Source organism: Callorhinchus milii, unplaced genomic scaffold (genome assembly GCF_018977255.1).
Source record: "Callorhinchus milii isolate IMCB2004 unplaced genomic scaffold, IMCB_Cmil_1.0 Scaffold1, whole genome shotgun sequence".
NCBI classification, from domain to species: Eukaryota; Metazoa; Chordata; class Chondrichthyes; order Chimaeriformes; family Callorhinchidae; genus Callorhinchus; species Callorhinchus milii.
The window spans coordinates 130,889,320-130,910,246 of record NW_024704742.1 but is presented as its reverse complement, the minus strand read 5'-3'; the positions used below and the strand labels follow the sequence as shown (position 1 = coordinate 130,910,246).

Below are 20,927 nucleotides of genomic sequence, written 5' to 3'. Positions count from 1 at the left end.
AATAAATAACTAATTTAATAACTGCATAAAAAAGAGCAAATAAAACGTTTGATTCACACTCATCTCTTCACCCTTTTGATCTCCATTATTGTAGCATGCAACTATCAGTATAATAATAATTTTAATTTGGAGTCCTGTAGCTTAGTGGTTAGAGCACTCGGCTCGCAAGCGAGAGGACCTGGGTTCAATTCCCGGCAGGGCTAAACGTTGGGCAAGTTTCCTTACTCCACACCCCTGTTTACCTAGCAGTAAGTAGAAACCCGGTTGTTAGTCAATCATCGGATCGCTTCTCTGGGGGTAATAATCCCTTCAAAAAATAAATAAATAATAATAATAATTTGGTCACTCAATCCATGACTGTTTGTGGGACACTGCTGTGCGCAATTTGGTTGCAACGTTTCACGCACAAAATATACACTCAATTCACTTTACAGTATATTCTGTGAAGTACTTTGAGATGTCTCGAAAAGACATGATAAGGCGCTATAATAAGTGCAAGGATTATTATTATAATCCTTGTATTCGATATAGCGCCTTATCTCGTTATTGAGACGTCTCAAAGCACTTTACAGAATATACTGCAAAGTGGACTGTGTATTTTATGGACGAAATGTGGCAGCCAATTGATGGTAGAAGGCAAACTAGATGGACATTGGTCTTTTTTTCGTCTAGCAATTCCTATGGTCCACTCCTCTACCTGCATCCTTCACTGAGCTGGCTCAGGCCTTCTAAGCGTCCCTCGACCCCTGCCACTCCACCGTTCGGCAGCCGTGCTACCAGCCACTATGTCCTGAATCTCTAGAACTCCCTGCCTCCTCCTTGCCCATCTTGAGATCATACCTGAAGAATTTCCTTTGACCGTGCCTTTCTAGCTCTGCCTCAAACCTCACTACTGTTAAGTACTCCAAGAAGCTACCCATGTGAAGGGCACTACATTGTTGTTGTAATCCCAAATAGATACTTGGATATAAAATTTGGATATAAAATATAATGCGACTAGGTCAGTCCAATCCAGTACTGGATAATACAATACAATAACTACTGCGAAGGATTTCTGCCCCTTTAGAAAATATTTTCTGGCATCACATAGCTTTCCCTTACAATATCTGTAAGTATTTATTTTTAGTTCTTTCCCTAAATCACCCCAAATTTTAATTCTCACGTGTTTCTGATCAAGAGAAATTTCAGGAATGCCAAGATTGTTCCATTCATCAGCACTTCTATTCAGAAGGTTGGCCAGAGCTCAACTGAGTTGCCAGATTGCATCTTGTTTTTTCAGCATTTTACCAATTTATTACTAAATTGTACTAACTGTTCAGGGACATCGCTCTCTCCAAATTTCTTATAGAAAGAAAGCAGGTTGCATGTTAAGCATTCAAAGCACTTTACAGTTATTGTCCAGTCTAGTGCCTTTTTTTGGTTAATGCAGCAGCAATGTGCAAACAGCAAGATCCCATAAACAGCCATGATGTAAATAATAGATTCATCTTGAGGATTTAACCAGAACACTGGGGAAAAAACTCCCTTCTTCAATAGCATCATAAATCCTTCAAAGAAAAAAAAATTGGTCACGTCAATCCACGACTGTTTGTGGGACACTGCTGTGCACAATTGGTTGCCGTATTTTGCCCACAAATATACAGTCAATTCACTTTTCAGTCTGTGAAGTGCTTTGAGATGTCTAGAAGACGTGAAAAACGCTATATCAAATGCAAGGATTATTATTATTATCATTGATATGCTGCCTCAGTTCAACATTTCATTTAAAGGACATATTAACCTTGGGTATAAACCAAGTTCCAATGTGAGACTTGAACCCACAACCTTCTAAACTAATGGAGGTACTGGAAACTCATCCAAACTTCCCTGGACTCCAATCTGCCAAGTGCTTCAGTAAAGAAGGTGCTTATGCTTCCATGTTCTTCTGGAGATTTATTAATTTCATGTGGGATCCATCTTTTGTGAGGGTCAAAAAAGCATAATTTTGCCATAAAAGTTTTGTCTGAACTAACTAATGAAAATCAATCTACTGCACCCATATACGTTTCTGTGTTGCTTTTTCTTGTATTGCTTATCAGTCATAGTAGCAATTTGCAACTAGTTGTATTATGGAGGAGATTTGGAATTGGCAATATATCAAAAAAAATTAAATATCCAATTTTTATTTTTCCTGGAAATCAGTAATAATATAAGTTGGCTGGTGCTATCCCCCTCAGGATGCTAACATAAGCTTTGGCTAGGAATCTATGGTCCACTGAGAAGAATGCCAGTTGTTTTCAATGCCTCTAAAATGCTAGGAAGACAACACCGTTCTTGAATCTGACAATCATATTCCAACACTTAAGATAATGTTATTTTGGATCTTCCTTTGCAATTTGACAAGAAAGGTACACAATTGTGATTAAGAGACGTGCAGCAATTATGACCAATAACAGGGGAAGTTTCCCTGAAAGTCATAAAAATATTTGAAAGTCAAGATTTGGCACAACATCAAACTATTGTAATTATTTATCCAAGGGATGTAGTGAATGTAACATTAGAATCACAAACTTTCATGCCCACAGGCCAACAGATGCTGCAGTGCACACAGTCTCTTTTCTTTGCCTCCCTCATGGTTAGGAAAGCAGTATAAATATGATTGACAGATAATAGATGAAAAAGCAACACAGACAAGTACAGGGTGACCAAAAAGTCATGATAACTACCCTATTATCTTTAAAAAAATCACAATTTCTTTAAGATTTATTAGACATTGTAATGGTCACCATTACGGTATGTGTGTTGCAGTACATATCATGGGAATATTCATTTTAGTAAAATGATGATTTCCACTTTGACCTTAGTAAAACTTTCTTCTTGAACTTGAATAATAATACCTGCATTTGATACAGTGCTTTATCACGTAGTTGTGTCGTCTCAAAGTGCTTCACAGAATATACCGTAAAGTGAATTGACAGTTTATTTTATGTGTAAAAGATTTTATTCCATCTAAAGCTTCAAATCAGTTTTTATTTTACCTCCAGTGGCATTAGTTCATCAATATATTGAAATTTACCTTAAAGAAAGAGAACAAACACCTGTGACATTCAGTTCATGTCAGTTTGAAGCACAAAACATCAGACAATCCTACATAGAGAAAACCTAGCTGTTCAACATAACAAGTTGAATGGAAACTGGTGACATGGCCTTCAGGAGGCCAAAATAGGCTTTGGCCAAAATTCTATGATACAGGAAGAGTGTTTCCAGTTGTTTCTGATGTCCCTAAAATGCTAGCACATATTAACAGCTAGATATTTTTTCACCAGACATTGAATTAATTGGTTGGATAAATATTGGTTTAATTCTCAGAATTCAATCCCAGTGAAATATTCTGGTTGCAAATATAAAAATATGTTTTACTGAAACAGTCATACTGTGTGTGTGCAGCTACCATAGAACCTATTTTGTGACAGAACAAGATCCCGACCTTTAAGGCAACTCACTCAAAACCTCCCCTATTTCGACCCAAATTCCCCTATAACAACCATCCTCTCTTCTTCCCTTTAGCCAGTTACTAATGTATTATAATGAAACATCTCATTGGAGTTCTTCTGTAGCTTCTTCGTCATCTAGAATTTAAATAATTTACACTCCACCTTACATCAGACGTAATGCGGTAATTTCAGTAAAGCAGTTGCTTACCTATTGAAGGGAACACATTGTGGCCCTAGTACAAAAAGCTTAAAATAACCTACCTTGATGTTTCAGACCATATCGGCGAAGTTGACCCCGTTGCATCGTTAACCTTTTTGAATATTAGCACAGGAGAGGTAGCCACATCTTTTTTAGAAGTCAATGGAGTCCCTACATAAAGAGCCATGAAGTAGTTGAGTAGACAAAAGAGTTGCAAGTTAGGCATATATAAAATATATATACATATAAATACATAAATAAATGCAGTCAGGGTTGAGTTATCAGGAGTTTCTCTTATTCAAGAACCTGAAAATATATAAGTTTGAACCCTGATAGGGTGTTTAACATGGTAAACAAATCTAGAACAAGGTGATTTACAGAATCAAGCTCAGAAAAGGAAAGGCGAACAGACAATTCAGATGTATTATTTTACACAGAATATAAATATGTGGAATAGATTATCCAGAGATTGGTGGATGCTTATTATGTCAAATACAAGTAGGAATTAGATAACTATTTGTTGAAGAATTCAATTGAATTATGAGATAGACCAGGAGAAGATTATTTTTTAGAATAGTTATTTTTCACTTTAATGATCTTTCCAGTGCTTCACAAAACTATAGTTCTATGTAACAACCAGGTCAAAGTAAAAAAACCTCTAGTAAGATTGGAGATAGAAGAATTATGTTCTCCAGAAAAGAATAATTGCTGTGCAAAAGGTGTTAATACTTTGTTGATAAATTCTTTAAAAAAAGAGCATTATTTCTCTCTCTTATATGCATATACATACATAAAATCTATATTAATAAACATAAGCATAATTGAAGGATTAATGCAGACAAATCATCAAATACTCAATAGGACACAGAGTCCACTGCTGTTGGGGTTATGGAAAAGGAGCAGTCTTTTTTTTAAGGACAGCTAGTAGAATAGATGGAAAAATATTCAGGAGTGCTGTTTTGTTTGTCTTTGTGAATCAGAAATTATTTAAGCAGAACTTTTCTCGTTAGAATAAACAGCTGAGACCGAGTAGGATACATTACACATATCAAGCAGTCTAAAAATACTAAAACCTTCGTTTATATCCTTAAATATCATTCGAATTCTCAAACCCAGAACCATTCACTTATCTAGCTAACAAAAATCTATTCCAGGCTGACTTTCAAAACAGGGGATCATTTTTTATGACTTAATTTATATTCATGAGAATTCAAAGGGTTTAAAATGACGATACTCAACTGTTATTACAAAGGACATAGGTTGAATGGAAGGAAAATAAGATAAAATAATTACCTGTTGTTTGTTGTCTATTTAGATCTCCAACTGTATGCAAGGAAGCTGTGCCCCTAACAGTATCCAATTTTGGATCAAACAACTCTACCAGGTTCTTCCCAGCACTTAATCGTTCCTGTGGTTCTGTAGTTGGTGTCTCCACATATTTGGCCTCACTTTGTAAACAACCATGGAAAGGGTCTTTTCTCAAATCAAAGTACCTGTAATAGGAGATTGAAGAGTCATCAAATTCTCAGACTGTAACATCATCCCTAAGAGTGAGTGGGATCAAAGGTAGGATCACAGGAACGCAATTTTTGTTGGCATTAAAACTGATGAATTTTTCTACTTTCAAGAGCAACTTAATATTATATAATGTTCTACTTTCAAAAACAATTTAAAAAAAATCTAATACATGTTACAGTTAGGTAAGAGAATAGTGGGGAAAAAAAAGCCATTACACAATTTGATATTTTGTTGTGCCCACAAAACACACTTTACAATATATTCTGTGAAGTGCTTTGAGGCATCTCAACTACGTGATAAGACGCTATATCAAATAGATTATTATTAGTATTATCCTTTCAAAGATTCAAGCACTGGCAACTCAAAATATTTTTTTCTGAACATTACAAATGCTACTTTTTTTTACATTCATTCATAGAATATTATGGATAATATGCAATTACAATTAATTATATTTAGTTCCAGGGGCCTTTTAATAATCTAAAAAAAATGTAGTGGTAGAAATATCAAGAGAAATATGGCTTAGTGAATACCAACTATTAGACACTGACAACAACAGTTAAACGTAAATGGGATTTGTACGCATTAATAAAACAGGTATTGCTGTGCAAGCCATTGCTATAAGGGTAACCATTAAAACATGCTGCATACAATATTGTTTTAATTTTCTAGATGTATCTTGTATAAATAATCTCTTAAAAGGGAAATCTAAATTTATAGAGAGTATATAATCCTTGCATTTGATATGACGCCTTACCACGTCGTTGAGATGTCTCAAAGCACTTCACAGAATAGACTCTAAATTGAATTGACTGTATTTTCTTGGTGAAACGCGGCAGCCAATTGCGCACAGCAGAATGAAATACTGTATTAGCATTGCATGAATTTTAGTTGCATCATTACATTTTAGAGCAAGAGATAAGAAGAGCTTTGAGGAGAATTATCAGAGCAGCAGAACTAGAATATAAAACTGAAAAAAAGGAATTACTTTAGAACCATTTTCAAATTATGTGGAAAAAAATATATTCCTTTATATCAAAAAAGATAGTAGAACCAAGACCAAAGTGACTAAATAGAGAGATCAAAACTATCATGAAAGCTCAAAATATTTTAAACAACAGGAAAATAAAGAATAGAGAGAAGTGGGAGTCAGTTGACATTAACTAAAAGTGGCATTAAAGAGGAAAGAAGCCATTAGAAAAGCAAATCGCAGATAGCAGCAAATAGCATCTAAAGCAATTATGTTAGCAATAGATATAATACAGATAGAAGATATGCTGATAGGGTAAGAAGAAATAACTTATGCTTATATATTACAGAAGAATAGGCTACAGCAGATAAGATCAATTTTTCATATTAGTTTTCATCAATGTCAGATTCACGATCCTGTCATTTTAGCTCAGGAAGTTGTCATACCAAACGCAATGATTATGTTTTTCCATTCAATATTTATTATTTATTTATTATTACCTTTATCGAAGCCTGCATTGCATAAAATAACTTATCTATTGGCCCATCTAAGCTATCCTCAAAATCATTCCAAAACGATTCCTTCGACATATCGGAATCCAGTAGCTGTCAGTGTGTTCCAGTTACAATATTACTAAAAAAAAACTACACAAGAGCAGTTTGGAGCATTGTCGTGAACAAATTGTCTGCTAAATTTGCTTATAAAATACAATTTCTTTATAGTACAACAACTTTAATTTATAGTGTTCTTTTACTGAGCACTCCTGAGTAATGCCTCAAGAGTGCTCAGTAAAACCTGACAAGTACTTGTTCCTGAAAGGAATGAAAGTTTATGATAATCTGGAAAGGCAAATTGACAAAGTTGGTGTAGTGTTGCGGTCTCTTACTCAACATTCTGGTGTGAAACGGCATTTATCTGCAACAAATAGCAGGGGATTAAAGGGGGCAATTTTATGAAAGTTTGAGACCAGAAATTTATGACGTAAAATGCACGATATCAAATACAATGATATTATTATTAATAAACAGCTTCATCTGACCAAATAGTTGCCCGGTAACAATTTGAGAAAAAGGCCATTCAGTCAATCTATCTCACTTCTTTAGAATTTGGATTGCTGCTTTATCAGCTCAAATTACTTGAAGCACTCAACAACTATTTATAAAAGGAATCCATGTTAGATATATTAAGTTGCTAATTGAGAGAAAGATTTAATTATTAATTAATCAATGAACAATTTGTACTGACTCATAATAAAAACCGTGTGCAATCTTATTACACGATGATGAATAAGGCCTTTCGCGCATTTGATTTAATCTTTCCAGCAGCTACCCCTAGATCTCCCCCACTCTCTGTCAGTCCTTAAGTCTCACCCAAAGATATCTGAGCACATCTATGGGCATCAACCCATCCCTTCCTCCCTTGCAAGGTATCTAAAACCTTTCCTCCGAAGCATTCCGAGATGCCATCCTACGTGAAATGCTCTATATAAACGCCATTTATTGTTGTTGAACCAGCTTGAAGGTACGTTTCAGTGCACCCAAGGGACTAGCTCTCATGTAATTTTAAATGGTACAAATTTATTTTACTTAATAGTATGGTATCAAGGGACAGAAACTTCAAACCAATTTGTTACCCAATATGAATATTGTAAAAATAGCAGTGTGCGATGGAGAATGATGTGCCCATAACTATTTGGTCCTAAAAAGTAAAATAGCTTTGAAAATGGCTAATTTGAAAAAAAATCCAAAATGTTTTAATCAATGCTCATGACAGTTTTATTTGTTGTGCAGGGAAGTGTTATTTCACAGTGGTGAAAATGATTATAGATATTTCACAAATTTATGATACTTCCCACATTTAAAATACAAAAACCACCGAGCATGCACAATCAATGGAGCAGTACATGCCATATGGAAATTTTGGCCTTTCAAAACTATTTAATATCCTTTTAAAACTTAGTCATGAATAAATAATAAAGGACTACTGCAGCACTCGTGGTAAATTACAGGGATTATTTCATTCCTGAGGAGGCTTCTTAATTTACTTATAACATCATCACTCATAAATTTCTGGTCTCAAACTTTCACAAAATTGCCTCTTTTAATCCCCAGCTATTGTCGCAGATGAATGTACTTTTCACTCCAGAATGTTGAGTAACAGACCGCAATACTACACCAACTTTGTCAATTTGCCTCTTCAGATTATCATTAACTTATATCCCTTTCAGGAACAATTTTACTTCATGACCTCCAATCACACAGACATTTTCTAACACATAAACGGTACAAGATTGATTCTGCAAATTGTGAAAGCAGAATATACAAAGGAGTAAAACTTAGGTTGAATTTATAATGCTGAAATAAATATAAAGATGCCTTTATTTTAAAGTTAATTTTCAACAACAAAATGCCTCAATAAATTAGTAATAATAACCCTTGCATTTATATAGTGCCTTATCACGTTGAGACATCTTAAAGCACTTGACCTAGCCTTTGAGGAAAGTAAAATAACCACACATTTCTTACTACACTATATAATGGTATTCAAAATAGAAAAAAAAGCAAACTAATACAGTATATTCTTCTTGTAAATTCCAGATTTCAGTGAATCAACCATGAGGAGCCCATGACAAATTAGCAGTGGCAACCCCAGTTTGCTTCTCCCCCTTCCCCCATGTACTTTTAACAACAACTTGCATTTACATAGCGCCCCTCACACAGGGCAGCATCTACAATCCCTCTATCAGCTATTGGTGAAGTGGCATAAAAATTCCAAGTACAGTATTAGAAATTATTCTACACAGGATTTTGCAAAATGTACCGCCAGAACTCTTGGTTACAACATTCAGTGTGCAAAACTCATTTCCCAAGATTTTTTTTAAAAAAATAGAATTATTTCCTTGACTGGAGATTGCCTCAGGCACTGCAAAAACCAAACACACATAGATACATACATGTACACAAAGGTTGTATGGGCAGAGTTTGCTGCACACTGAGTTAGTGCCGCTGGTCAAGCAAGCTATTCTTTCCGGATCGCTGCCAGTTCTGTTATTTGAAAATACAGAGCATGGTAATTTTTGGAGCTCTTGCTAGAGGGATGAGGAGAAAACAAATTCATTTAGGGGCTAGATTCTCAGTTATTTCCAAAACGTTAGACTAACTGCCATCTGTTGGAGAATAAATTTGATTTTAAACCCCAACCTCTGCAAGCTGTACACAGCGGTAAGCCTTTAATAAAAATGTTTCCTAACCTGAAAATGTATTCAGAGATCCATCTAGAAGTAAGAGCGGTCGGCTAAGTCTGCATACTGGGTAGATTGTATGCATTCCTCATGCTATTTCTGATTCAAAAGTGTGAATCAATCCACACTTTTATTTTGCATTGTAAGAATCAGTAAAGAATGCATTTTAATTAAGCAATTATTTTCCCTTAAAATATTATTAGGATTTTTTTTAAATGCAATTCAGTATTGGTTGAAGAATAAGCAAACTAATATGCAATGTCAGACATCCTGATAATTATTTTATTAGATCCATCAGACCTGCTGGCAAGTGCAATTGACTGTGAAAAAAAGATTAAATAATTTTTGTGTTCTACAAGGTTTCAGAAGGAGGCAGAAAATAAGTGAGCATTGGTCCCTATAGCCCCTGCAGAAAGGTCAAATTTACTTGGGAATCTGTACACAAAAAGCTTAAATACATCCCCTCCAGCTTCCACCCACCCTCTAATCAACAGGAGAGCCTCACTCCTCCTTGTATATTCCTGGCCAACAATACTCCAGAGAAAAAAAAATTGGTCATTCACTTTTGCAGGCATTTTGGGGATATTAATGTGCACAAATTGGCAGCCACGCTTGCCTTCAAATTGTCACTGCACTTCGCAGTAAAATCCTGTGAAGCACTTTGAGACTTCTGAACAAATGCAAGGATTATCATACACCGTTGGCAAGAGATCGGATCTTGTAGCGCTGATGGGGTAAATTTTCCAAATGCTAGCAACTAAAGCTTTGCTTATTTTTTTTTCTGTGAGGTTGCTTAAGCATCAAAACAAAGGAAGCATCATTTCAAGCAGTACGTTACATAACTAACATCTGTGTGTGTGTCTAACAAATTAAACCAGAAAAGATGTAAATTGCAGAGAAAACCAAAGCTCCACGATGGAGAACCCATGATTCTTAAAGCTAATCCAATTAAGGGAGAAATTTTCTTCTGTGTCTATCCGAGAAACACTCAAACCAATAGTTGTAAGGTAACTTAAGCGGAGAGGGAGGGGCAAGATGGAGGGATTCCAAGAATGAAATTAGGAACATAGAAACAGGAGTAAGCTATTCAGACCATTGAGCCTGTTCCACCATTCTGTTAGATCATGGCTGATCTGTACCTCAACTCTATTTATCTACCCTTTCTCCATATCCCTTGATACCCTTACCTAACAAATATCTACTGACCTCAGATTTGAAAATTCCAATTGACTCAGCATCCACAGCTTTCTGGGGGAGAGAATTCTTGATGTTCACAACCATTGTGGGAAAAAACTCTTCCTGGTTTCACTTCTGACTGTCTTAATCTTACAATTATGCCCCCTTGTTCTACATTCCCTCATCAGACAAACTGTTTCTCTGTCTAGACAAAATAGTTCCTCTATATTCCAAAGAATGGGGTCAAAATGGACGCAAACTCACCTATCAAAGGTAAATATTATATTTATTATATTATTACATTAAGCAGCAAATAGATAAGTGAGGACAATAAGGTATAGGGACTCCAGGCTGCAAATAAAGAAAACTTTGTTGATGCCTTTGACCAGAGCATCCCTGTAGGCGGGGAGGAATTGACGGAATGAAGCTGGGAAGCAACGACTCTTTCCATCATTTTGGAAAGGAAGCTTGGAAATACTTCCTGCTTTTACGAGTTTGCTAGTAGTCAACATGTAAACTAGTGGTTTCTATTTGAAACATGAAAGTAGAACCACAAAATAATCTTATATAATGGAGACCAGAACCTAAGAAAGTACTAACAGCTGATGTTGCTGCTTAGGTTGGTTTCATTTCCTCAGTTGCTAATCTATATAAATCCAATTTGTTGTTTGTGTGTATATATATATATACTTGTGTGCTTTAGTTATTAATTGGTTTGATAAATGATACAGTAAGCATTGAATGAGAAAAAGGCTATTCAACTCATCATGGTTTACACCTTCACACCACAGAAACCTACCTTTGGGGCCAATTTCCGCTACCGAACATCAGAAAAGTCTCCTCCATTCCTACGTAAATCAAGCCAGGCTTCCTTCCCACCATAGAAATGCTCCCTTCCATTCCATTTTTAATTAATGGTTTTTAATCTTCTGCTTCATTTGTTCATCTAACAGAATTTCCTAAGCATTTGTTATGCCTTTCTCTTCAGTTATTCCTTGTAAAATATGCATTATATTTCCATAATTCACAGGACATACTTAATTTGCAGAGAACAATTATGACAGTCAGTAAACTTTATGAAGTAACCAGAATTTATTCTACATAAAAGGGCTTTTAAAAAAAGTGGAATTTATTTGAATATTTGTGAGGTTTATGGTTAAGTTAAAATATTGATTTTAAAAAACAAAACAATTATAGGTATCAAACCTTTAGTGTAAAAACAGGATCTGGTTTGAGTAGTAAACAGTGTGTGCTGCTTCAAGCAGAGCATAAAATAGTAACTTTGGGATTTATGGCTCCAAGATTGCTTGCTCCATTCCAGATTCTGCTGGCACCCCTTCTCTTGTTCATTGTGTTTAACAGATGCCGAGCGGCATTTTAATGATATCTCTGCAGCGCGGAACACTACTAGGAAGCTCCAGGGTTTTTTTTCATGCGTTTTAAATAAAAAAAATGTAAAGCTGTCTAGAAGGTCCTGTGTGAGGCTCCTGTACTCCAGCCCAATGCATTTTAGTTGCCTTACCCAGCTTAATGGCTCCCAAGATTAAAATTCTCCCCATCTGTTTGATTCGTCCACTGACAGTAACGCAATAAGCTTTGGATTTTAAGTTTTTTTATATCTATTATAGGCACACAAACATAGTTTTTATTATTGCTGCTCACTTTGATCATCTACAGAAAGTGCAAGATGTAATCTGTTTTAACAAGTAGAGCCCCCTCTCCTCTAAAAGAAAATCTGATAAAAAAAACACTGTTTCAGGTATACGGTCTACCTCATAGAAATCGATGTCTCTGAAACTAATGTCTAAAAAAAAATCCTGCACTTGAATAGCTTGCCTTAGTTATGAGATACTTATAAGCAACTGGCAGGGATTTTGGCAGCCATCTGTCATCAAATGTGCATTATAAACGGGGTTTCACTGCCTGACACTCTCTGGAGGAGGTAGTTTTAGGAGCGACTTGATTCACATCCATGCAGTACAAACCCGAAAGATGCTTATCACACTGTCTTTGCTCTCTCCAGAACTTTCAATGCAGCATTTCTGCAGCAGATTGCAGAACAGCAAAATTGGCCATTTGGGGTCTTTTTGCAGCTTTGAAAGAGCTATGGAGTGGGCAGTGTACATATGGTTTCCTGTGGTACACTGATTTAAGCGAGGAATTAATTCCTCTTTTTGTTCCTCTATATAATTAAATATCAAAATGCAACTGCATTCAATGTTTGCCGTGGTCATAGAGTACAGCAAATAAAAATCAGATTGAAATATGTTTTACTCCTTACATTGTAATGACCATTTTATATCCAAAGTCTACTTTTCCTAAAAAAAATTATCTTCTCCCTCCCACATTCAGAGAAAATTAAAATGACAAAAAGATGTTACTTCGTACATCTAAACAAATTGATACAACCCATCTTCTTGATCTTCAGTTTTTGAAGATTGAAGATCTGAGTCTACAATGAAGTGAGGATTTTTTTTGACATGCATTATTTATGCAGATTCAACTTAATAGATAATGTGTGGAACATTAGTCTACACAGAAGCTGTTGAAATAGGACACTTTCTTTTTAAAAATTTAAACAATTAAGTTTTAATGGAATCCATTGCAAAGAATCATCATCTCTGGAATACACAATCATTCTTTAATAACGATTATTACTTATTAAACAAAAAAAGTTTAACCTTGTCACTTTTTAAAAAATGTAATAGAAAACTGCTACCATAGACCTTGGAGGATTAAATAATTTAAAGCCACATTTAGTGTAATTTGAATATTTCTTTAGGGAGATGCAGTTAAACACCTTTAATGTGTTCTAATTATTTCAAATTTGCATGTTAATTAAGGTTGATCATTAAACAACAAAAGGGAATGCAGTCTCTGTAGAATGTAGCCTCCCATCAAAATTTTTCTAGCCTAACTTTAGCATGCCTGAATCATCTTACATAACTGGTCGATGAAATAACTGAAATTAAATGATCAAAACATATTTTTAATACTGGGTACCAAAAATATTATTAAATGTTCCTGAAGGGACCTATATTGGAGATCCAATTTACTGACTTGTAATAACTTCATAGGCACTAACTAATCTTAAATCTTCTCATTTAGTCAGTGCACTCACACGGCAGCATGTTGGCTTCGCAGACTCATGAGCAGGTGTATGAAAGTGATTGGAATAAACTGGTGATCCTGCAACGTTTTGCAACATTGAAGAGGCATAGCTAACCACTCAGACCTCTGTGCTGTGTACCAAGTTAAATTGTTTCCTAAGCTGTCAATATAGTGCAGTATCTAGGATTGGATCAACAATCTTGCCAGTCACAACGGTACAGATAAAAATGTAGGTATCTTAGCCCCATGTGTCAACAAGCTTATAGAAGCAAAGCCAAAAAGGTGGGCACTTTCCACCGAATTAAGGAGCTTATTTATTATACAATTTTTGCTACAATTCACATATAGGTAGAATTTATACAGGCAAGCTTTGTCTAATACCCCAGGTACTGCAGCATCAGCCATCTGTACAGCTGTACGACTACTGACTCAAATAGTGACATGTGGCTTGAACCACAACCTTCTGAATTAAAGGCGAGAATGCTACCAAGTGAGCTGCACTGAACAAAACACAATAAGAGATAATCTGACCTTTCAGTATGTTGGGCTGCATTCTGTGAAAATTTTCCTGGTCTTGTTGGATCCTCATTGTGAATTGTGTTTTCAAATGCAGGCAAACAACCCATGAACCTATGAAAAAAGATGAAGCTTTCATTAAATTTGTGTAGATCTTATAACATGTTTGTGTATTGGCAACTTCTATCCGGGATAGCAAACAGAAGCTGGAAAACAAGTCCTCGAGCATATTCAAGCTTCAAAGCTCCTACTTGATCGTACCAATTATGTAAAAATGCTCAGAATATTCAAACCCGATTGCTGAAGGTATAAAGGCCTACGAATGAGCCTGCACTGCTTTATGAGGAGATGTAAGGCAAGCTAAATATGCACTTTGACTTCTTCCCTTCATATACAGCTAATTTTCTTTTATGTTTCTGCATGAATGCCACCAGCCAAATCAGACTTCAATTCTTTCCAAAGCTATCTTTAGTTATCAGTGAAACGTCACAATGAAGTCTTAACCTGGAATACATATTACATGAAAGTGTTGTAACATGCATAAAGAAATGGGAGAGCGTACAATTTTTAATGCACTCACCAACCCCTAGAGTACAAACAGAAAACAATCCATTTAGGGCATGAAGGGACTGTACTTTTAGGAGCTATCGTCCCAATTAGATTCCATTTTAAAATTAAAGTCAGTCTCTGTCTCTCCCCCACCCATCCTCACCCAAGACAGATCAGTGACCAAATGCACTATGTGATGCAGTTTTAAATTGTATTTACAAGGAAGAGGCCAGTTTCAATCACCTTGGCATTTCTGTATTTCTAATATAATACTTAAAGACAGTAATGGAGCACAACAATCGGGCTCAGTAATTCTAGGTCTAACAGGGCCAAGGGAGGAAGAAAGAAAAAAAACATCCTGTTCTCCCTCTCAGTTGCCATCCAGCAGCATCTGCTGGAAAGTGCATATGTGTGAACATTGGGAGAAAACTGGATGTGACTTGGATGCATCAGTACTCCACAGTCAAAATGCTTACTGACACCATCTAGGCTCATATATTAAGACTGACTACTTGATAAAGTAACAGAGGGCTGTTAGAATCTATGGAACTGTGCCCCAATGGGAATCACTATCTCCAGGAGTCACGAGAAAAAAGCAGAAAATTAGCAAGTCCAAGTGAACTTTCATTGACTTTCACACTCTTGTGTTCATCTTATTGTGCATTTCTTTTTCATTTTTCTTTAAACACTATAGCATGATGACCTCATTGGGGAATAGCCCGTAGGAGTTACTCAGTCAGAAAATGTGAGGGAGTTAAATTAACACAGTTGAAGCAGCAGCAACATGCCAGGCTAATGACCATTCCTCTACAAGCAATTCAACTTCAGAGCCCTATATTCAGTAACACTGAGAATATAAAATATTTGCAAAGTCAACATTGACCATGTTAGTTCCAATGACCGTGTGCAATTTATCTTTGATACTCTAAAGCTGTATCCATGCATCCTTTATCTCCGAATCTTTCAACTTGTGAGCCGGACAACTCTTAGCCTTCCACATTGTAGCACCTAAAATAATACATTTAGAAACACCCAAATTCCGAAATATTCTAACAGACTTTCTCAGTGCAGAAGTTTAATTAAAGAAGAAAAACTGCAAATGTGCATCAACATACTAGAAATGCACCACGTGCCAACACAAATCTGAAAGAGGAAATCAGGAGATTTAATGGATGTCAGTTAGATAAGACTCCATACATGGCATTATTAGTTAATAGTTAAAGTGTATGGAATAAAAAGAAACCGAGAGAAATGGGAGCTTCAATTAAATGTGAAGAGATGTTTGCAAAGGGGCATATGCAGATTAAGCGAGTGGGCGGAACAATGGCAGATGCAGTTCAGTGTTGAAAAGTGTAATGTTGCAATACATTTTAAATGTAATAGCAGATGGGATTCTTTCCAAATAGGAAAGCAGTAGGGGTGTTAGATGAGTATGGGATTCAGATACATAAATCATGAAAAGCTAGTTTGTAGATGCTGAAAGCAATCAAAAAGGCTAATGGGATGCTGGGACTTATCACAGGATATACAGAATATAAAGTCAAGGAACTACTACTATAACTGTAAGCTGGTCAGACCTCAGCGAGAATGTTGTGCTCAGTGATGGATGCCTCACTTTAAGAAGAATATAACTGTCTTGAAACAAGTCTAGTAACGATTCTCCATATGATACCAGGAACAAAGAGTCTTAATAGAGTATTTGAATTTTGTTTCCTTTACGATACAAATTTACATTTATATAGCACTTTCCATATCGGAATGACGTACCAAGGCACTTGATAGTCCTGGCTTGGCATCCGAGCCAAGGGCAGTGGGGAGGAGAAGGATGACCAAGGGCGCGGTCAAAGAGGAAGGTCTCGAGTGAGACAGATCAATGCTTGGAAAGTAAGGGATATTAAGCAATATGACGAAAAGGTGGGGATTATATGAATAAAACTTTGCAAATGATTGATAAAATAGTTCAATGGGCCAAAACTACCTGGTTTCATGCTTCATCATTCCTCTTGTTTATTTATACAGAAAACTTTGTGCAGCAGCCTCTAATGGGATCAATCAGATTATTTTGACTAGGATCGCCCTCCCTTGTTATTTTTTCTGAAGCTCTCATTATATACCTTCGCATTTACCCATTGATTCAGGCATTTATTCTATATATTAAAAAAAGTTTAATTTTTCTTCCTCCTGTGTTTTTATTTTTAAACATGTTCATTCTTCCATTTCAATATTGGTTTCCTTTGTTTTTCCTTTTTATTCTCCACAATGCCTTTATTACAACTACTAACTTTGATCTATTTAGCCTCTTCTTCATTATCATTTTTCACTCACTTTTGTCCCACTCATCTAGTTCTCATTTTCATCTTTACTTTTGCCTTTGAGTTGACCCTTTTAACTTTTATTCACATTTCCAGTTTCTGATGTTTATAGCAGTACGGTTTGAGATATTTTGGATCACTAGGAGTGGTTTTCTTATGAACTGGAGCTAGATAGTTGTGCATGCTACAGATTTAGCATTAACACAGACCTGAAGGTAAGGGTCACTGGTAACATGAAGTAGTAGGATAGCTGATGGAAGGAAGAAAACAAGTTAAAGTCAAAGTCATTAAAGGATGCAAGGCACACACTTCCAAGCTAGTAGGTTAAATAGTTTCACAATATCCCATATTTCAGTTTTCATTTCCTTAAGAGTACACAGAACTCACAGAATAAAGCTAATGGTTAAAATAATACATCATTCCTTTGCTGGCTTCAGTTTTACTTCTAAAATATGGATGAAGTGAACCAGAAGTGCATCTTTTTGTAAATGAATTGATTTTGTGAAGTGAAATCTTTTCTGAGTAAGTGAACATAAATCCAAGGACAGTACCTCAAGGAGAACTCATTTGAATAATGTTGCCAATTCTAGTTCAGTTTTTAAGAGAGCAACATTACATTTTGTGAAACCACATGAACAACCTGGGATCTGAAGACTGGGTTACAGCTCTGCCTTACCTTATCATTGATTGTGTAATTATGCTAAACCTTGCAGTACCACTTTCTGGTTACCATTTATTATGTCGCCTTTGAATTTTGCTTTGGTCTGGCAATTACCGATAATTACTTTTAATCTCTACTGAATTGCAACTGTGCTGAGTGAGTTACGCTCTAAATGTCACGCAGGTGGGAGATTTATGAAACCGATGTACTTTGCATGTTCCTCCTGCACAGGATCCATTTTATTCAAACCTGTGAGGTGGTATCAGGAAAGGGAACTGCAAACCATTGCTCTCAATTGGCACCACAGCCAATCTCAATTAAAACGTTTGTTGCCAAATCTATACAGTTCATTTCAGTGGGTAAACCTACACCCAATAGGGAAGTTCAAGGTGCAACCAAGTTCTCACCTGCCATAATCCAGCCTTGACTGGTGTAACTGCTGCTGCTTTAGGAGGAGCTGGGCTTCCTGCTGAGCCAGCAATTCCCGCAGTCGCTCTTTCTCCAGTTCCAACTCTATTTTCTGACATAACAACTGCTGCCTCTGTTTTGTAGATATTTTCCTTCCATCGGCTTCTCCAGTTATTATTCCCATTTGATCCTTCATTGGCAGGATTTGAGGGGTCCCATAGGCACCATTGTGTTCAGAAAATGCTCTTGAATGCCTGCTATTAACATTAGTGAACTGACTTTCTGCATCAGCCCCATCTGTTACCACGTGTGTTTGGCAGAAAGGACGGCCTCCATCTGGATCAATGGGATCACAACGTCTACCAAGCTGCATAGCACCTATGCTCACCTCTTCACTTAAATGAACACGTCTTCCTGCAACAGGCTCTGCTGAAATTGTACTTCCAGGTTTCCTCTGATAACCATTTTGGATTGGAAGACTATCAGCATGTTGCACTCGATTGAGATGATGGTTAGGGAAACGCAAACTCTCGTTGTATTGAAGAATAGGCATTGCAGATGGACCTGTATGCACATGCTTTGAGTCACCAGTAGCATTTATAAGCATGCACATAGGTACCGTTCCAAGGTAGGAGCCATCTAGGTGTGAAGAGGCTGGCTGATGGGGATTGCTTCTCTGGTTAGGCACCTTGAAAACAAAACACTTATATTGTAGAGTCCATTAACTTGAGGGGAATATTGCTGAGGCAACAACAGTTTGATTTGGAAGGGTATTTTCTTCAGAAAAAAAGTTATTCACAAAGTATTTAATTCACAATCAACTGAATTTAGTTAGCTTAAAAACAGCAATCTGATAAATGGGAGTCAATTTAGTTTTAATTTTTACTCTTCTTATTATTCCTCTTCCACACTATTCCTAGTCAGGGAGAACAGCTGGTGACCTGCTTCAAGGTCTTTGCCAATGACACTCTGAACAACACAGTGGATTTATTCTGTCCAATTTTCCCTCCCTTGAAGGAAAATACATCATCTGTTCAGCATCTCCACACAATGGCTCAATTGGGAGATACTGGTGCAAAACCTACACTTTACCATTGTCTAGCTGCACACTGCGTTCACATGCCAAGGTACCTCACCACCTAGATGTACAAATGAAATGCCATGTTCAAAATTACTAGCATTCAACTCTAAAGATCTGTTATACCGTCTAACAGGTTAACCTTGCAGTAAATGTTCACTTCCTCTGCTTAAAGCTTCTCCACAAGATACAGATCCTCTCACCAGCCACCGACAGATTGATCTGGCATTATGAAGCAGCACAGCATGGCTTAATGTGAATTGTATAATGGAAATTCAGAGCACCATATCAAAGTGTCAAGGAATGAGATTTACTGTTCGGTTAATTTGTTACAGGTTAATTTGTTACAGGGCGTAAGCGACTATGATATAAAAATTACATTTTCGATTATACACTTGTGGTATTAACAAATTAAAGTGGCTTTATTTAGCGCTCTTTCTTGTTCCACAAATAAGGTTCATATTTATCAAGTGTGTCCCTTGCCATTCCTATCACCTTTCAATGATAATGTTGCTGAATGCCTCAAATTTTTGTAACTCATTAAGTATAAACTTTATTTGCTCCTGAATGCTGGCTCAGGGGGTCGCACCCTTGCCTCAGAGTCAGAAGGTTGTGGGTTCAAGCCCATGTTAGGACTTTGAACTCACAATCTAGGCTGATGTTCCAGTGCAGTGCTTGGGGTGCATTGCATTGTCGGAGGTGCTATCCTTTGGACAAGACATTAAAAAGAAATAAGGTCCAGTATGCCTTCTCAAATGCTTGTTGAAGATCCCGTGTTTCTGTATTATTTGAAAAGGGAGTTTCTCCCAGTGTCCTGGTCAACAATTCTCCAAACAAAAAAATGGTCATGGTTGTGTGTGGGACGCGACTGTGCGCATACTGCTGTGTTTTGACTACAAAATATATAGTAATTACATTTTACGGTAAAATCCTGTGAAGCGCTTCAAGATGTCCTCCCAATGTGAAAAGCCGTTATATAAATTGCGAGGATAATATCAAGCTTAATAACACAATTTTCCCACAAACCACTAAATATTATACAGAAGGCCCTAGGTGCTGTTTTTATGACAAAATTAAAGAACAAGCTTATTGCTGCAATATAGTTTAATATGGTTTCATTCCATATGATGGAAGCTAATGTACAACTAATAGACGGAATCTCCATCTCAGGCTGCTATAAAAAGAGTGCAAACTTTCTCACAAATGTTCAACCTGGGAACTGCAGAGGTGCACTTTCAATTTCCACCCTGCTCCAAAAACAAATCGGTTTCGAATTTTAATTATGATAAAGGAAGTGAGGAGATACGAGGGAGATATTTATTTTTCAAGACTCATGTGGGATATTTATTCCCTGTCATTGCCAGTTGTGACATGTCCACATTTATAATTCTCACTGGTATATCCATAACATTTGCAATACTTTATTATTAAAAATAAAGTCCAATACATTACAGCTTCAAGTTGCACATTGGAGCTCAGTCCCAGTCTGTTGAACATATTCCACTGTTAGAGCAGTTAATCTTTTGAGTTTTTTTTTGTACGGACTGATGATAATGTCATAACACTCACCTACTTAGATAACTCTCCTCTATGGATAATGAGTCATACCGCTATGAAGCTCAATGGCACACACCTGCGCTGTTACAGTACTGACCCTATGTGCCCTTTCCTCAGAAAGACTCATGTGTGGGCACTACAACTTATTGCCTCAGTGT

General features: G+C 36.5%; 1 protein-coding gene across 3 annotated transcripts in view; it reads right to left on the bottom strand.

Moving 5' to 3' along the window:
* Positions 1 to 20,927, bottom strand: part of kiaa1328 (KIAA1328 ortholog) — an 83,135-nt gene that overhangs the window by 13,600 nt on the left and 48,608 nt on the right. For all 3 annotated transcript variants that reach the window (XM_007897136.2, XM_007897135.2, XM_007897133.2), the window contains 4 exons: positions 18,134 to 18,822; positions 14,220 to 14,318; positions 4,966 to 5,165; positions 3,735 to 3,843 (listed from right to left, as the gene is read on the bottom strand). In XM_007897136.2, the coding sequence (XP_007895327.1) occupies positions 3,735 to 3,843; positions 4,966 to 5,165; positions 14,220 to 14,318; positions 18,134 to 18,822 (1,097 nt within the window). The remainder of the gene's footprint in view (positions 1 to 3,734; positions 3,844 to 4,965; positions 5,166 to 14,219; positions 14,319 to 18,133; positions 18,823 to 20,927) is intronic.